General features: G+C 38.4%; 1 protein-coding gene across 1 annotated transcript; it reads right to left on the bottom strand.

Annotated features, from left to right (window-relative positions):
* Positions 1-204: 204 nt before the first annotated feature.
* On the bottom strand, positions 205-13,799 carry LOC135680533 (B3 domain-containing protein Os07g0679700-like). Its single transcript, XM_065194513.1, has 12 exons — positions 13,275-13,799; positions 12,449-12,530; positions 12,246-12,347; positions 10,426-11,138; positions 10,184-10,280; positions 8,863-9,037; positions 6,384-6,460; positions 5,779-6,180; positions 4,780-4,829; positions 2,848-2,961; positions 1,731-1,798; positions 205-1,339 (listed from the first exon to the last, which is right to left on the bottom strand). The coding sequence occupies exons 1-12, from the start codon at positions 13,388-13,390 to the stop codon at positions 558-560; spliced, it is 2,778 nt and encodes a 925-aa protein (XP_065050585.1). The 5' UTR covers positions 13,391-13,799; the 3' UTR covers positions 205-557.
* Between the last annotated feature and the right edge of the window lie 6,316 nt (positions 13,800-20,115).

Genomic DNA, 20,115 nt, shown 5'->3' with positions numbered 1-20,115 from the left:
ATAATGAGGTCTAAAACATAATTAAACATAATCGATGCCATTTGGAGTGCTAAATAGCATGGCGGGACATGATATTTTTTGCCGAAAAATAACAAGCAAAAGGGGAAAAGAAAAGACCAAGCCGACATAACTTGGTATAAGGAACAACATAAACATAGTTTAGAAGAAGAACATTCAAAGCAGCATTGCAGCCACAGGAAGAAATAATCCAAGAGGGTTATACTACATTGGAGGATACAAAAATAGTACATTGATCTAAGGGTATTCATGCCAAGGAAACCCAATATGGAACACAACGGAGAATAAGTGTACCAAATACATAAGATACAATCTTAAGTTCGGAGGAGGAAGAACAAACCGAACCTTGTGCGCCATGAATTGTGATGGACACTTCAACATCCTGATATAAACTGCTCAGCATTCTCATAAAAAAGTAGAGAGAGGCACGGAAAAGAGAAACAAGGCTACACTTGGAAGGCATGAGTTCACAAACCAAAATAACGATATTGTGTTTCTCTTTGTCTCTTCAAACCTTCTTCGGTCACCACAGGACGTATTCAAGAAGCATCACTGGTAGCCATGTCTGTGCCAACATCTCCTTCGTCATCGCCGCCTTCTTGCTCCTTCGATGCAGAGGCAAAATGGCTTTCATCTGGGACTTTTCCTTCGCTTTCTCCAGGGGCCTGGGGAACAGTTAGCGAACTAGGACTCCCCTGTTTACTTTGTTGACTAGCCAAGCTTGTAAGTCCGTTTTGCTTAAGATATGTCTCCAAGGGCCGGTATGCATCCTGGAGAAGGCTCATCATGCTGTTTCTGGGATTTAATGCCTGTGAATCATGAGACATTGGGTGGCAGTTGAGGTCTATCTGCCCCTGGCTCACCTCAACATTTTCCATGATTGTCCTGCTACTTACAGGGCTGAATTCATTCTCCTGATGCGGATCCAGATGGTGAGCACCCTTTGAGGAGCTGCTCGTTCCTTCGACCTCTTCCTTGCTTCCCCATGGAACCTTCTTATGGACCTCAGATTCCTCACGCTCGGACTGGCGTTTCCTCTTCCGCATCATGAGAGTTTTGAAGCGGCGTTTCACGGTCATGCAAACATTACACGTGCATGTGGGATCATGTTTTGGACCTTTTCCACTGGGTGGCTGGATGCAGACAATGCAAGTGCAACCTGGGCGATGTCGTGGATGTTTAGTGGTAGTTGCATATGGAGTTGTGGTTTGGTTTCCCACATCTCCAAGTGCTGCAGCAGCAGCCAAGGCATCAAGACTTGATGCTGCTATCTCTGAAGAATCTTGCTTGAAACATGCACTTGTCCTCTGCCTTCTGAGATCTGCATAAGAGTTTCAACTTTTTCAATGATAATACGACGTGAAACATCATATAGACCTGAATTTAAGAATCCTTTGGCATGATATTCAATCATCTTCTGAAAGTTTCACGAAACAGACAAGTATAATCAAAACAATAGAATGGAAAATTGATTCAAGAAAAATATGGAGATTATGAAACCAGAGGGTATGCTGCACACTGTCCTCATAAGTATTAATATGCATATCTCAGAACCAACATCATCTGAATTCCAAGGCACAAACGTCCATGACAAAAAGCAAAACCAACACACAAAGTATCTACATCAAGAAATGAAAAACTGGCAAACCTTAATTCTGACAACACCATAATGATACATTACATTGATGGTTTTTGGAAGTAAAAAAGCAAACCTTCATACTGCCTGAGAAGTAGTTGCATTTCTTGCTGGCTCAATTCATCAGGTGCAGAGCATGAAGACCTGCATAAGCGTCATCAGACGATGCTGTGAAATTTAGGCAAGTGATTACAAATATGAAAGAGACATCTAGAATAATCAACTGTCACGAAGGGCATGAAAGTCAGGCAGAGTCAGTTGCTAAAATGTTAAATGCTCTTAATGCCACTCTAATTTCTTTTCATGGCATGACAGCATATCCAATCCAACAACTGATACTATGCATTATCAACATGCCCTCATACACAAAGACAGATGGCGACTTCTCTGAAACACCATCTAGATTGATGTAGGATCCACATGTAACTAGTCAAAAATAACAATCATGGTTCTGTTTAATTGACCACATCTTTAAAATTATTTATCTGCTATGTCACTTTGTCAGTTTAGCTTCTGTATTGGTTCATTGGGCAAGCAAAACTGCAATTCTTTGAATAATTTATGAAACCAGATGTTCCAAAATTTTCTTTTTCATGTACATAGATAGATCATAGAGATTATCCAAATAGGAATGCTTTTAACTTTTAAACATAGTAATATCTACCAGGGAACATCGTTATGACATTTCAATATATTAGATGATTTCAGTGCAAGTATATTATTGATGTAATTGAAAATTTTCCAATTTCATTTAACACAAAAACAAACAAGTAAATGTAAGGTGCATCCCACAAAATTCTCGTTCTTTCTTCCCTTCCCATTCAAGATACACTGGTTCTGGAATTCTAACAACTGTCTAGGTGCAACTTATATTGAAGCTGAGTTTTATTGAAATCTTGAAGGTATCGGCTTTTATGTGAAAAAGGTAAGGGAACATTACATACAATCAGCCATCATAGGACAATGGTTATTTGCATATTGAGGGAAAGAAAGAATACAAAGGCTTCTACTACCCTAATATTCATTCTAATTGAGCAAATAATGTCAGATCATATATAAATAAACTTGGAATGACAATTAAATAGATCCTTCTGGACGAAAAGTAACTGATCAAATATCATGTGCACTCATACATATTACACAAATGAGATGATATAATAAGAACATTTTTTGCTGAAAGAAATGTCTCTCACCTTTTAGGGTCCCATGTGTTATCAGCACAACTCCATTTCGAAAGAAGAAGAACATCCACAGGAAGCCGACGCCATTTATAGCAATCGTCACATTGAACCCATTGATCTTGTTCTCTGAAGTATAACATCAAGGCAAGATTACATGCATGAAGAGCTATCTCCTAAAGCTAGATTCCAGGGATGAAAATTAAAATTCACTAACAAAATAGTTTATCCATGTTTAACATGTGGATTATAGTAACCATAAGAGCCATACAAGAAAATCGATACAGGTAGTATGGATGGTATACCGGCCAATCATACTGAACCATCAATATAGTTAATTTTATTGCTAGATTTTCCCCTCTTTGATGTTTGCATAACTGCTTATTAACCGTACATCAAAAAAAGCATAGAGAGATAATTAAACATGCTGGTATTAGAATACAAGTTCCATTATGAATTCAATGATTATACATTTCAATCATTATGCATTACAGACTCAAACCTAGAACATAGCACACAATCACAAATTAGTACAAAATTCAATAATTATGCATCACACATTAGACATTCATACAACATGCCCAAATACGAAGGTGTTGTGGGAGCCCAACAGCTGACAATGGCTGAATGTCAATGTTAAATGTGTTCGAAACATATGCATGATACTGCTTCCCAACACAAATGGTGTTGGTAGACAATGTGGTATATGTTGATTAGATACATCAGCAGTTTAATTATCAGTCAGGTAGGAATCTAGAGATTTATGGATCTTCATGTACCTTAGGATGGCAGGGGTACGAGGGGAAAGTCTGATGGTAGACACCATCCATATATAAACATCTCTATGTTCAACAGTGTGGCTCAGTGTAACAATAACATGGACGTGGCGTGCACGTCGATTCATGAGCAACACTATGCTCTTTGAGTTGATAGAACCCCCTGACCAAAAAAGCTGAGACCAGGAGTCAATATCATACTTCTCTCCCTGAAATCCATACTGATATGAAGGCAGTCATCATTTCAAACTCCTAATAGCCTCAATCTTGGCAAGGCTCTCTCTTTCGTCAGCTTAGAGTAATCAATGGTCTTATTCTTCCTTCTTCCTCTCCTCTAATATAATTTGCCAGTTATCCTTGAATCATGATCTTGATCTTACATGAATAAGTATATTCTGCACCTTGGTCCAAATCTCACTTATCAAGGTTGAGAAAAGATAGGACCATGTCCATCATCTAGTGAAGGAATATTATATACATAAGTTCACACCGGTCTAAATCAGAGCCAGATTGCCATCAGAGGGAGAAGTCACATCCTTCCTGAGTGGCTTTCATCAACTGCATCTTAAAAAACAATTAATGATTATATTTAGATCTTACTGTTAAAAGTGAACCTTTGACACTGCATACTAATGATGAATTTTCTCCTGTGTCCTACAATTTGGGAGACTATGGCATCACTATAATGAACTCATTGCCTATTCTATGATCTGTAATAGAAGAAATGGAATGATTTTGTGTGAGGAAGAAACCTGGAGGCTTGGAACAATAAGAAAGAGAGGCACCAGCCTACAGTTGATTTGGCTTTTAAGTCAGTCAAGACTCAGCATCAGCAAACTTACCACTTCGTGCATGGGTAATGTTTTTTAGCTATATCAGAAGGTATACATTTGAATGAAGCAAATAGCAAGTGATAAGTTCAATACGGTAGGATACCAAGAAATGAGCACTTCTGTCCACCCAAGGCTCATAGTAGAAACTAGAAAGTAGAAACGTAGTTCCACTGATCTTTAAATCACTGTACATATATCTTTATCTTGTTTGCACGCACAACAGTTTGTCCAGAATATGCAAGTCTATGTACACATACAATCATTTTAACTATATCACTCCCCAATATTTTCAAGAATAAATAAAAAAAATGAAGCATATTTAGGAAAAGCATCCTCACCCCGATGGTCGGGCTGTAAAGATGGTTTTCTTGCCAAAAATTGGGGGTTCCTGCAGCCAAGTACTATATTGGATCAGTGGCCACAACAACTTATATGTACAAACAATGCTATAACTAATGCTGGAAGTAATATGAAAGTTCATACATGTACTACTGAACTTTTCGAAAGTGATATAGGATTGCCTTGTAATAGCTAAAATCAACCAAATAGTCATGAACTTCTATAATATGGTGATCTATCAAACAACTCCAACCTAAAATAAAAGAACAAGTATAATATAAAATTTGATTGGAAATTTTAGGAGAAACAAGGAGCAAAAACACAAACCAAGGAAACATTGTTGTGAATTTGTGATTAAAAAAAGAAGTGGCTCGGTGCATGAGGCCCCCGTCAATATGAATTCTGGGGAAAGTTAAGGTACACGGCCTAACTCTCACAATGAATGAATTATGCCGTGGTACAGTCTCGTGCCAATCCAACATATAGGCAACAATACATGACATGGCATAGGGCCATAACACAATAATGCCTATCATGTGCTATCCATATAAGCATGTATCTACGGGTAATACTTATAGGCACATCCACTCTAAACCAAAATTTATTGGCGTAAATTAAGGTCTAACATCCACTACTGAGAATATTGATTGGGATGCTGTCAAAAATGGCACTTTATAGTTCATAAGTCATTTAGTGGAAGAACAATATCTAGAAAAGCAACAAAAATCATACAGAATGGCTTGCTCTTTATCCAATCATGGCATGACATACATGTGCTGGTTTGCCTAAAAAAAAAGGCTTACATGTTTAAGAACTCATTTACCTAATTAATTTGGTAAGATGTGGAACCAAATTATCTGTAACAGTGTACCATTTACATTCTCAACAAAACTCAAAAGTATATGACTAACTAGTCAAGAAACCCTGCATTATCATGCACATTGTATCTAAATAACACACAGTGATATAACCTAAGTTTTTCAACAGTTATTACTTACATCATATTCTTCAACCTCGTAATCCTCAATCGTGACAATGCTAGGTTTGGCACTTGGGGGTGGACGAAGCAATTCTTGAGCCTCCTCCCAAGTTAGCTTAAGCTCCAAGGCATCATCAGTGTTCATAAGCAACCTCCTGGATTTGGCACCAATATTCCGGGTTCTCTTTTGTAAAGCCTGCAACTGCATTCCCTCATTTGATGTGCCTCCCTTGTGCCAACTGATCTCTCCATCAGATAGGTTCAGATGTTCTGATTGAGAGCTCAAGTATGGATCCATTGCTCCCTTCAGTGACTGAAGAAGTCCAGAATAACCGCTCACTGCAGGTACGCTCTCGCTGATACCAGTAAACAATGTTTCATTGCCAAAAGTACCATTGGCAATTGCAGAAATCTGAGAGTCCTGCTTCAATCATCAATGCAAGATTGTAAATCTGATAAACTACAGCAAAACAAATCTAACTAGGGCATGTCATTATTACTCCAAAAAAAAAAAAAACTACAAGAAAGAAATTTAAAATAAATGTATAAAATTACAAAAGAAGGATATTATACTGTCAAGACATGATTATTTACCAAAAAGTGAAACAATGAATTGTTCCTTACCTGTAGTGGCACAGTGTTCGTTGCCTTCCGGTAACCCATGACGAGTTTACCTTCAGGATCTATCCGGCTAAAAGTCACTGCAAAATAATTGAAACCATTACATTACCAATTTAAACCATAATAACACATTACCAATATAAACCATAATAACCTGGATAGCAGCACACAAGAAAAGCTAGAAAGGTAAAGGATATCATACAGAATGCAATATTTTTGGTGCAGCAACCGTAAATATCTTATATGTTACATCAAAGTGTAAAAGAATGTTGAACAGTCAGCCTTACATTCATCTAATAAATTTAAATTGTTTAATGGCATCTAAATATATCTGATGCACATTCTTATCAGTAGCAAAGAGTGCCATGCCAATTTGTACAGGGTATTAACAAGTCTACACTAAAAGTCCATGTTACTGTGTACTAGTGTGAACAGAAAATGCTTACATACAACTTATTACTAGTAAATAATTGTCTATATCTACAAATCCATCTAAGTTCCCCAACATTAGAATTATTGCTTATCCTTATAAGTGCAAAGGACTTCTTTCTTATTATGAAATTGTACTTCCTTTTACCAATACTTCTTATTTAAGTCCTAAAAGTATCACATAATGCCTATTTTCATCTCATACATAGATGATAATTATAACATTATACTCATTCACATGGAAGCACAGTTATGAATTATGAGGCAGTTCATTCTAGTCAACTACGGGCATAATAGAAGTTTATACTCCAAACCACCATACATCCATTGTATTGATCTAAATTAGTGTGCTTCAATTGATACACAAGTCGCAGAGAGTAACAGACAGTTACAAGGATTCTTCCTTTCACAGATATAATGTATGACATTGGGTCATCCCATAACATAGTATACCATTTCATACCTAAGCAGTAGATATGGGTCCCAAAAGAAATTTTGTGCATATATAAATGCCAGTATTTAGAACCTTGCTAGACATCTCATTCAAACAATATGAGTGTTTTTAGTCACTGTTTTCCATATGTACTATATGAGGATGTCAACATAAGATCCAATCAATCAAGCAGCAAGCCATTGTTTCATCTCTCAAGAAAGCAATTATAATGATGAAGACATCGAAACAAATAAAAAAGAAAAGAAAAGGAAAGGTCTAACTATGAAAAGAGAGGAAATAAAAAAGCCTCCAAAGCTATCATAACCAAGGTATGCAATTTCGAATAATATCGTCCGGTATGGACGGTACATACCAGTCCGTCAATTGATCGGTACACGGACCGCCTCTTACCAGACAAAACGAACTATATATATATATATATATATATATATATATATATATATATATATATAGTTATAAAATTATTATATATATAAATATTATATATATAAACGAGGTGACGTTGCGTTGCCGAGGCAATGCAACATCGCCTTTTATAAAATATATATATAAATATATATAATCTTTTATATATAAATATATATTTATTATTTTATATATATATAAACGAGGCGACGTCGCCCCGCCTGAGAGAAGAGAGAGACACGTCGCCGAGGCGACGTGACATCACCTTTTATAAAAAATATATATAAATATATATAATCATATATATATATATATATATATATATATATATATATATATATATATATATATATATATATATATATATATATATATAAACGAGGCGACGTCGCCCCGCCTGAGAGAAGAGAGAGGCGACATCGCCGGATTATATATATATATATATATATATATATATATATATATATATATATACCGAACGGTATACCACTCGGTATACAATATCGTACCGTACCGAGCGAACGTCAAAACTCTGGTACAGTACGATATTGCATACCTTGATCATAACTATTGGATTTAGTAAACTTCAAAGTTCAAACTTCAATATGAATCATATATCACAAAAGCAGAATCAAAACTGAAATTGGCCAGTGGCAATATAATTGATATAAGCTGAATCAGCCAGATTGAAATTCACTGAGAAAATTGTTTAAGAATAAAAATTTCTTTAAGGACCATCAAAGTAAATAAGAAAACTCGTGACTAAATAGATGAATCACAATAAAATATAAACCATCTTTAGGACCATGTGCCAAAAAGATATGAGTGGTCAGGGTGTGCCAAAAAGTTTTTTCACTTACATTTGCGACACAATATTCTTAATGAAGATTTTTGTAACTGTTGAAAAGAAAGACACCAAATTCCATAGTATTAATAAAAAAAAAATTAATAGAAAGTTAAAGTCATAGAAGTACTATAACAGTGATGCAAATTATCAGTTGACAACCACATAATTGTGACTTTTTCAACAAAATAAAGATTAAAACTATTAGCAATTTAGCTTCCAGTTAAACAAGACTAAAGCATGTGAGCTGTGCCAAAAAGATTGAATGGATGACAAAATAGTAAAATAATTTTCTATAGACTTCATGCATGCTGAATAACATTTTGAAGGGGATGCATGAAATAAATTACCTGTATCACCAGCTTGCAACTGAAGAGACTGTATGCAAGGAGTAACACCCTCTAAAACATACATTCTACTGTTGTTATTTGGCCAAAATCTGAACTGAAAATGCCAATCTTTTCCCTTTGTATCTTGAATTGTTAATGGAACACCTTCTGGTTGAGAAATGCGAGGAAAATATGCCTTGGAAAAATACCACAGAAGCAAACATCAAGAGAACAGGCATGTTGAAGAAAGATAAAGTTTTATGTCTCGAGTAAAAATAGCAGCATGATATGCACATTCAAAGATATGATATGCACATATACCTAAAGCATCAAGAGAACAGGCATGAGTGATGGGTCTATTTCGGTTGGAGGCTCGTATACCTAAAAGATATGATATGCACATTCAAAGGCACAGATTAACAAATTATGCATATTATTTCAGACATAATTTGACCACTGAAAACCAAATTAGCACCTATGACACAATACACTATCTTATTTCGGAATATATTAGGTCAGAAGCAGGGTAGAAATTTGGTTTCTGCAGTTGGAATGTAGCTTATTTGGTGCCTATACTATTCTGTATCAATTGGTGGACTAGTGTTTAACCAGAATTCAACATATTTACAGATTAAGATTGATTTGAACAATATTGCAGTATGCTTATATAAATAATGCAAGACTAAGTTAAAATAAGTTGTAGAAGAGATTTTGTCATTGGAAGAGAAATGGAGGCACAAGAATAACACAGAATATTAGGATATGAAATAAATTTTATTATGAAATAGAAGTATAACATTCTGGGAGATCACAAAATTGTGACCATGAGTCATGGCAACATCATGCAATGCACCAAGAATCTCATAAGTCCATGATAATAGATCTCTTTCCTTTCCATTGATTGGTCTTTATATGGAATTCTAATGAATCCTACAAAACAAAGTTTCATGGTATTTGTTATTTGAAATTCTTGGGCTATCTGACCCACTTAATGACACAACTAAGATAATATATGCATAAACCGAGTTAAGCATATCTTTTCAAGAAAACAAACTGACCAACAAGGTAACTGAAATCCCCATGTGCTGCTAAAGAAACCTAATAATAAAGGAGGCAGGTGATAATATCCTTAACAAGCACATGTGGAAAATATCACGTCTGATAAAAAAATCGCTTAGTATGAGATATTTAGACTTTAAAGCACCATGGCCGAATCATGTATATAATAAACACAGTGTCAATCTGAATCATCATTGCATCTAAGAGAAATAAAGACTAATTCGTTAATGAAATACAGCAATTAGATAAAAGTGAAAGCAAATCAAGCAAATATATATAATACCTCTGCACAAGCTTTTGGGAGAACTAAACGACCAATACGACCTGCATCACTAGCACTCAGAACCTTTTCAAATAGTGGCACTATAGTAGAATTTGAACTTTTGACAGCAGAATTAAGGGAACAAAAGAGACTTTGAGGATATATAAAAAAATGGTCAGTAAGAATATAAAGACAACAGATTATGAAAGCAATCAATCAAGTAATCAACAACCTATTCCAATTTTTAGTTAAATTGAGGATACTCTCCAGATATTTGCTGTAGTTCTTGGTCCGTAATTCTTGGCCAGTAACGTGGAAGTAATTGATTACGACCCTCAGTGGGTGGCCTAGCAACTCGCATATATGGAAGTCCATTCTTTGATGCCTCTGAAAAAGATCGAGCGCATGTCTTTAGAGGCTTTGCAAGAATACATTGAGGCCTTTGCATCTGTTGAAGGGCAGAAAGTGTATTCCTTTCATCCTTTCCCTCACCTATTGAACAAGCCATATGAAGTGCAAGAAATGGTTTCCCAGCAGTATTACATGTTTCTGTGTTGCTGCCTTGGTTACTATGCACCAAGCTCATACTAAGACATGACTGGGCTAATGATTCACATATAGACTTATCTGTCATAAAATCCTTCTCATCTCGTAGAGATATTTGGGAGGACCCAACTGGACCTGGATATCTATTTGACAAACTTGTAATTCCTACCTCAGGGGAATGTTGTTCCCACTTGATATGCCCAAACGATCTGATTTCACTCTCACTCTGCTCTAGATCTGCATTTTGCATGCCCTTTCCCTTGACGAATTTACTAACATCAATTTTACTATCAGAAGTAGTGGCTGACATTTCACATGTACGACCTGTTACTGCTGTATCAGCATCGTTTTCTTTGGAACTTTTAGGTGAGGGAGCATTTACTCTTTGATGGTGTTGAGATAAAAAACTTTGAATTACTTCACTAGGAATCTGAAAGGAGAATACAGAGTTATAAAAAAGAACTTATGAGAATAATGTAGCAGAAATGCATGCAAATGTTTTGTTAATGAAGTAATTACTAAAGAATAATATATGTCCACACACCATAGATAAGATAATAATTCAATTGTACCATTTTATGGAGTAAAAAAAAGTTCCTTTGATTATACATTTGAAAGAATATAAAGGTAGAACTTCTCATAAAAGCAACATAAATAGATGTAATCCATAAATTTGCCACATGCATGCAACTTCATATACATCATATAGTCGCCAATTTGTAGACTCTTTCAGCTAGTAGAATGGCAAGGCCATGTGGGATACTGAGCCAGAAATTATCACTAAATAATAATCAGAATGTCATCCCAAAGAAGTTCAATGCACACATAGGCAGAACATAGTGGAGATCACCTTGATATTGTAAAAATAAAAATTAATAAACCTTATTCAACTATCAGCTTAAGAGTTAAAATGGATGACCAGCAGCAGATCCTATGTTAAGAATATCCAGACAGGGCAACCAAAAGAAAAAAGGGCAGCTCTGTGTACAGGGCTCCTGGCCAATGGGCTTCGGAAGCGAATGGTCAATGCGTTAAGTATATTTTATTAAATTTGAGTTTCACACGTTGGGTTTGAGCCATAGTTTCAACCCACAAGTAAGAAGCCTTTTAAAAATTTAATAAACCCTATTTCATATGTCAGCTTTTAGATGGATTGGCAGCAGTAAGAAATTTAACCTTCCAAGTTAAATCTCATAGATAATATAAGGTTTACTATTTTTGTTTCTAAGATTACAACAATTAGTCATTATTTTTAATGTCATATATTGCAGTAAAAATTAATGCCAGATTTAAGGAAGGATTCCCTTGGAGGTGAACAAATTTTCCCTTCTCACAAATAAGAGCAACATTGCTGTAGATTTAAAGGATTGCAAATTCCAACTTCCAAGCCATCTTACACCAGAAAGAACAGGCAAGACATCATTTTCAAGTCTGAGAAGTTGAGCAAAGATCATGCACTACATCAGTAAACATGAATATCTCAATCGAAGCATATGGATAATTTTGTATGTAGGTTGGACGAAAGATATGATCTTACGGAAGGAACTTCTAAGTTCTTCATGCAGCCAGTACACTGAACTCCTCCAGTATCAAGTAGATGAAAGAAAGACTTTGAAGCAATGCATCCACAATGTAAGCGCTGCCAGTAACATTTACCAATCACCATAATATCTATCATGCAGAGATATTGATAACAAGAAGATATGAAAATGTATGCTTCAGTGCTCGGTTCCACATTACCTTACCACAGGAACAACATTCCCTCCACCCAGACTCTTTTTGGTGAAAAATGTCACAGAAAGCTGACTGCTCATATGCCATCCTGATTAAAGGAGAATACATGACAAGAATATAGTGATAATAAAAAACCAACATAAAAATTATTGCCAAAGAGGAATTTTGTCAGGAAGAGCAGGTATCATGCTGTAAGTCTGTAACGAAAAAGGTTATGATTATCAAAGTATGATAATCATATTACACAAATGAAAGACAAAATATCAATAGATCGCGTATTCAACACCTGCAAGCTAGACAAAATAGTAAATTCGTAATATAACAGACGTTATCTAAGTTATTTTCAAAGTCACATCGTCTTATTGTAATTCGAATCGATAAGCAACCTAAAGAAAAATGTGCCGGGTTATTTATATAGTCCCAAATCCCAATCAAGTTAAAAAGACAAGAATGCCAATATCAGAAGCTCCAAAAAGACAAAAGCAAATTCCCATTTGACAAGTTTAGACACTAAACTAACAAATTTCCGCAAAAAATAATGGAACTAACAAAGTTTTGAGCAACCAAATCTATTTAAAATACACTGACATAATACTTGAAAGAGAAAATAAAACTACAGAGAAAACCTAATTATTGATACCAATTATCCAATGCCTCAAAGTCAACTACAAACACCTAAAATACAGGAATAGCATAACATAAGTTCCAATCCTGCCTCCGAATGCTCGATCGAACACAAAACCAATTTACTTACTATGACGGGTACTTGGAAACACTCGAATCATTTCAATAACTCAGTGGACAAAAGAAAAAAGCAAAAAGACTTCGGTACCCGCACTTGACGCATAGAGTAGCGAATCCACCCGATCTCAGCTCCCACCCCCGCCTCCACTCTCCCCCGGGATCCGTCAGCCCACACGCCACGTTCATGCACCTCACCGTCGCCATCCGCGTGTCCTCCGAATCCACACCCACCACCGGGATCAACCACCAATCCTCCTCACCACAAACACAATCAATCAAACCCACGAACCCGTCGAGACTGAAAGGAACGAAAAGCTATGCCTGCGCTCGCAGGTCGAGATACATGAAGATGATGTCTCCCGATGCTTCTCTGACCAATCACTTGCGCCGCCCTGCAAGAAACCCCATCACACCTCGCGAGAGCTCAGCCGCGGAGCTCATCGGCGATCTGGTGGCGGCGATGGGAGGGTTTAAGGTATACTAGGGAATAGGGGAGGCGGAGAAAGGGGGGTGAAAGGAAGGGAGGCGTCTGCATGCAGGGGTGGTGATGATGATGTCCGCGCTCTCTCTCTCTCTCTCTCTCTCTCTCTCTTTCAAAGGGGAGAGGAAAAGGACCTGCAAATAGTAAAAGAAGTCGAGAGGAGAGTAAATTAAACGAAAGAAAAGAAGGGGAAGCGATAAGCCGCGATAACAAACAAGTTGAATGCATGCGCAAGCGGGCCCCGCCCAACGGTCCTATTACCCGCCCGATGATCGTATGCCAGCCGTCCGATCGGTCCTCCTCCTCCGGATGCGACGAGACCCCGGTCAAAGCGTCCACCCTGGGAGGGGTAACCCTCACCGAGACGTGATCACCGCCACGGGGTCCATCGAGTCCGTTGGAGTAGGTGGAGCCCGACTAGCAGCGGCCGGTGCGCCAGCGCATCGGACGGTTCCGATGATTAGATGCGATGATGGGGGCACCGGGTGTTAGGGGGGTAATGATTCCGGGTGTTGACGAAGGTGGTTTCATGGTGCGCACGGGAGGGGAAGTGGCATGGCCGGGCGGGAATGGTACGAGGAGGCGTCTCCGTGAGTTATGGGCTGGAGGTGGGGCCCATGCAATCATGGCCGTGGATGGGCGAGGGGCAGGAACGCTAGCCGTCGATTTTCGGTGGGGTATGGTGGCGGGTTGGAAAGGCCGAGAAGAATGGGGGTTGTGGTGGTCCGCGAGCAACGTAACGTGCGATGGAAGTGGATGAGATCATTCCCGATGGCCACTCGTACCAACCGCCATGTGGACCATCGCAAGAACGCAACACTTACGTCGCGTTATGCACCTAATGTTACGTTGTTGGGTCATATGACACCTCTATTGCTCTTCTGAAATATCACCAAAGACACTATTTCTAACTCTCAGAAAATAATATGAATAGTGATGACATGATGAGTGACACGCCTCTCAAAGTACAGCGCATGATGTGATTCTAATGACAAATGTGTAGCCATAATTGCTGGGAATGTTGGATGGAGGAGGAGATGATTAAGCAATTAAAACTTGGCTTAACCACTCACATGTGCTCCGCACGTGCGTCCACCCATCCATCCATCTTATACGATCGTGTGAGATATTGATCCAAGAGTTACTTAATCGAATAGGATAAATGCGAGTATCAAAAGGCAAGAAAAGGAAAAATCCGACCCGTTTAGGCTCCTTCCCGTCGAATTGGATTCCGGGATGGCGTCCGCTGTCCCGTGTTGGGGAGACTCCGGTCTTCGCTCAGGCTTTCGGCGGCTCTTTGAGGTCGTCTATTTCGATTCCCTTTGATCCTTGTCTCCTCGTCCTTGTTGGGTTGTGTGTCTCGATTTGGAGGAAGGGGATGCGAGAGGCCGCGAGGAGAAACTGGAAGCGGGGGATTCGCAACGAAAGGTGGGTTTGCGTTTGTCTTTGTCTTTGTCTTGTTGGGATCTTATGTTGTTGCTTCAGAATCCACGAAGATGTTTCTTAGTGTCCGTAGGCTTTGTAGTTGGGAAAAGATTGGATCTTTTGGAAGAAAGATGGTATCTTTACTGATGATTGCTGCTTTGCTCAAAGTTTGATGATGAGTTCTGGCATGGTCTTCGTTATGTGGGTTTTTCCAGGATGAACTCGTGCGATTTGGTCCTTCTTGGTGAAGAACTGTTTGAGACCCTGCTACGCTCATTATTAAATTTCGATCGTATTTTGGTAGACCATATTGGGCCAGGAGATGAGATTCTTTCTTCGATTGACAGAAAAAGTTCACATGGAAACACTAAAATGATCTCTATAAGATGTTGGATTATCGTCCCATAGCTGGCGGTAGCCATAGGTTAAGACAATTCACGGAATCTGTTTGGCGAGCAAACTTGTACCAGCTTCATCATGAAGCCTTACAAGGTCCTTGATGAATTGGATTCCATGGCTCCCATTGATTGTCTCCACAGAATGCTCCAACTTTCTACCTTCAAAATTTATATTGACTGCCGCAACAATGTATGTCTTAGATGTGTTTGGATAACAATGGCTCCTTACATAAATTCTGGAGTAGTCCGCGCATTTTGGTAGAGAATGGTAAGAAAGATTGAAAGCTATCAGCACAAGTATATAACTAGAAGATCTGTCTCAAGTTCTATAACAGTCTTTTCTGATTCAAAATGAAGATGATTACACTATGTGGATGATAACTGAAGCTCATATCCTGTCTTACAGAGAAAACTCGAAGGAGCTGAAGCTACAGATTACCTCCTGCTGCTGTTGCTAGTGTTCCATTCAGTACCAGAATCCGAGGTTCTTCAAGTCCTGCTGCCGCTGTCCTCTTGCAGATTGATAGAACATGGACGGCACAGCTTAGCCATCTCTTGACTCCGATCTGTTAGTTTGGCAAGTCCTATAGTCCCACATCGGGAAAATCAGGGTCTGAGCTTTGATGTTAGACACACCACGAGAAGTACCACAGACACCACAAGAAGTACAGCAGGCATCACAAGAAAACCTGCTTATGGTTTGAAGTCTTCTTGTTTAGAAAGCTGAAGGTGTTTTATGGCCTAGGAACATTTCCTAAGGCATTTGTAAGTGTCCCTCTTTTATAATAGTAATTTGCTCCTCTTTCTTCCGTGGATGTAGGTCAAAGTCATTTGACCGAACCACGTATATCTGGTGTTATGGTGTTTTGTTTGTTCTTGTCGCTTTTATTATTTCCGCTTTATTGTCTTTGTTGTGTTGCCAAAATTACCCTTTGGTAAATATCCTGGGGCTAGCTCTAACAAACTGGTATCAGAGCCTGGTTCTGGGATCTTTTGGCAACGATGACAATAACAAAGATTGTTGTCGAGAAATTCGATAGAAATGTCAACTTCGGCATGTGGCAACTCAAGATGGAGGCTATTCTGATTCAAGACGGAGTTGATTTGGCACTTCAGGGTGCTGAGAACATTCCAGATGGTACGTCAAAGGAAGATCTTGCGGGTATGGATAAGAAGGCCCGATCCAGCATCATTCTAAACCTCTCTGACGAGGTTTTACGGGAGGTAGCTACGGAGACTACGGCTAAGAGCATGTGGGACAAACTTAAAGCCTTGTACATGAAGAGGACAGTGGAGAATCGTCTTTACTTGAAGCAGAGTCTGTATATGCTTCGGATGGTTGAAGGTACATCTATACTCTCGCATCTTGATAAGTTTGATTCTTTGGTTATGGATTTGGAGAATATAGATGCAAAAATTGATGATGAGGATAAGGCTTTGTTGCTCTTGTGTTCTCTTCCCCAATCTTTTAAGCATTTCCGTGATACTTTGATTTATGGAAAAGAAATAGTTTCGTATCAGGAAATTAAATCTGCACTAAAATCTAAGGAGCAAATAGATAGAGATATCACTGGGAAAGTAGAGGAAATCAGGCTGAGGGTCTGGTTGTCAGGGATAAAATGGATAAAAGAGAATTTGACAGTAGTAGATCTAAATCTAGATCTAAATCCAGACATAGAAATTTGGAATGCAGATATTGTCATAAAATGGGGCACATTAAATCTGATTGCTTTAAATTGAAAAATAAATTAAAGCAAAAGGAAAAATTTGTTGAGAAAACTATTGAATCCGCTGAAGCTAGTGTAGCATCTGATGAGAATTTTGGAAATATTTTCTTTGCTACTGATGACAGGACAAAGTCTAAAAATGAATGGATTTTAGATTCAGGTTGTTCTTATCACATGTGTCCCAATAGGGATTTGTTTTCCACATATGAATCTTGTAATGGTGGAATTGTTTTGATGGGCAATAATGCCGCATGTGATGTTGTTGGTAGAGGAACAATCCGAATTAAAATGCATGATGGTATTGTGAGGATGCTCACTAATGTTAGACATGTTCTTGATTTGAAAAAGAATCTCATCTCTTTAGGCACCCTAGAGGCCCTTGGGTGTAAATACACAGCTGAAGGTGGAGTTATGAAAGTTTCTAGAAGTGCTCTTATTGTTATGAAAGCTTGTAGGTCTGGTAGCTTGTATATTCTGCAGGGAACTACTGTCACAGGTTCAGTTGCAGTTTCGTCATCATCATTGTCTGATTCTGACATCACCAAATTATGGCATATGCGTTTGGGTCATATGAGCGAGAAAGGTTTGAGCATGTTGAGCGAAAGGGGTCTACTTTGCGGACAGAGTACTGGGCCACTTGACTTTTGTGAACACTGCATTTTTGGAAAGCAGAAAAGAGTCAGCTTCAATTCTCCGGCAGTTCACAAAACGAAAGGTACTCTTGACTATATTCATTCAGACCTTTGGGGTCCAGCTCAAGTTCAGTCTAAGGGTGGTGCCAGGTATATGTTGACTTTCATTGATGATTATTCCAGGAAAGTTTGGGTTTATTTTCTGAAGCATAAAAATGATGTTTTTCTAACCTTTAAACAATGGAAGGCTTTGATTGAGAAGCAAACATGTAAACAGATTAAGCGGCTTCGAACAGATAATGGCATGGAATTTTGTGAAGGTGACTTTGAAGAATTCTGCAAAAATGAAGGAATCGTTCGGCATCGCACTGTTAGGATGACACCTCAGCAAAATGGTGTGGCTGAACGTATGAATAGAACACTCTTGGAGAGAGCGAGGTGTATGATCTCAAATGCAGGGTTGACAAAAGACTTTTGGGCAGAGGCGATTAATATGGCCTGTTACGTTATCAACCGCGCTCCTTCTGCAGCACTTAACTTTAAAACTCCAGAGGAAGTTTGGTCAGGTACTCCTGCTGATTATTCTGATTTTAAAATTTTTGGGTGCCCAGCATACATGCATGTAAATGAAGGAAAATTAGAGCCTCGGGCTAAAAAGTGTATTTTCCTTGGGTATGCTTCTGGGGTGAAAGGATACAGATTATGGTGTCCTGATCCCAAATCCCCAAAATTTATAATCAGTAGAGATGTTACTTTTGATGAATTATCTATGCTATCTTCTAAAGAGGAATCTACTAGTTGTACAAATGATAGTGCGCAGAAGCAGGTGGAGCTTGAGATTGGGAGTTCAGATTCCTTTAAGTCGAACTCTTCTACTCAAAGAATGCCAGTAGGTGGTCCCGAGTCTACTGACGCAGATGATCCAGAGGAAGAGCAATATTCCATAGCCAAGGATAGACCACGGAGAGATATTCGACCACCACAAAGATATGCAAATTTGGTTGCATATGCTTTGTCTGTTGCAGAAGAGACAAGTGAAGTTGGTGAGCCTACTTCCTACTCAGATGCAGTTTCTTGTGATAATTCCGCTAAGTGGTTGATTGCGATGAATGAAGAAATTGAGTCTCTCCATCGGAATAGAACTTGGGATCTTGTGAAGCCGCCTTCTGGTAAGAAAATTGTTGGATGCAAATGGGTCTTCAAAAGGAAGGAAGGTATTCCAGGGGTTGAAGATGCAAGGTACAAAGCACGGTTGGTTGCAAAAGGCTATAGTCAGGTACATGGTGTTGATTTTAATGACGTATTTTCACCTGTTGTTAAACATAGCTCTATTCGTGTTTTGCTTGCTTTAGTTGCCATGTATGATTTGGAATTGGAGCAACTTGATGTCAAGACAGCTTTCTTACATGGTGAGCTTGAAGAACAAATTTATATGGAGCAACCTCATGGATTTGAAGTTGATGGTAAGGAAGACCATGTTTGCTTGTTAAAGAAATCTTTGTATGGATTGAAGCAGTCTCCAAGACAGTGGTATAAGAGGTTTGATTCTTTTATGTTGGGTCATGGTTACACGAGGAGCATGTATGATAGTTGTGTTTACTTCCGGAAGTTAACTGATGGCTCTTTTGTGTATTTGTTGCTTTATGTTGATGACATGCTTATTGCAGCTAAGAATTTGTCAGAAATTCACATTTTGAAAATGCAGCTGAGTAGTGAATTTGAAATGAAAGATTTGGGAGCAGCTAAGAAAATTCTTGGCATGGAGATCAAAAGAGATCGAGGAGTTGGAAAATTATTTCTGACTCAGAAAAATTACCTCAAGAAAGTCTTGGAGAGGTTTGGCATGAAAAATGCTAAGCCAATTAGTACTCCTCTTGCTAGCCATTTTCGGCTATCTGCTGCTCAGTCACCACAGTCAGTTGAAGAGGAAGAATATATGGTGAAAGTTCCATATTCTAGTGCCATCGACAGTATTATGTATGCAATGGTTTGTACTCGTCCAGATATTTCACAAGCAGTCAGTGTGATTAGTAGATATATGTCTCGCCCGGGTAAAACACATTGGCAGGCTGTGAAGTGGATTCTCAGATACTTGCAAGGGACTTCAGATGCTTGTTTGGAGTTTGGAAAAAATCGTGACACTTTGGTTGGTTTCGTCGACTCTGATTATGCTGCGGATCTTGATAAACGAAGATCTTTGACAGGCTATGTATTTTGCGTTGGCGGTTGTGCAGTTAGTTGGAAAGCTTCCTTACAACCTGTCGTA

This window comes from Musa acuminata, chromosome BXJ1-8 (genome assembly GCF_036884655.1).
Source record: "Musa acuminata AAA Group cultivar baxijiao chromosome BXJ1-8, Cavendish_Baxijiao_AAA, whole genome shotgun sequence".
NCBI classification, from domain to species: Eukaryota; Viridiplantae; Streptophyta; class Magnoliopsida; order Zingiberales; family Musaceae; genus Musa; species Musa acuminata.
The sequence above is the reverse complement of the archived record's forward strand: the minus strand, read 5'-3'. Positions and strand labels throughout refer to the sequence as shown.

Bases quoted from the DNA above. Each gene is read 5' to 3' on its own strand.
- LOC135680533 (XM_065194513.1), bottom strand. From the start codon at position 13,390: ATGGCGACGGTGAGGTGCATGAACGTGGCGTGTGGGCTGACGGATCCC. The intron at 9,038-10,183 runs GTATTATATATA...TATTTTTCCAAG, and splicing joins TCCCAAAAGCTTGTGCAGAG to GCATATTTTCCTCGCATTTC. The intron at 1,340-1,730 runs GTTTGCTTTTTT...ACTCTTATGCAG, and splicing joins ACTTCTCAGGCAGTATGAAG to ATCTCAGAAGGCAGAGGACA.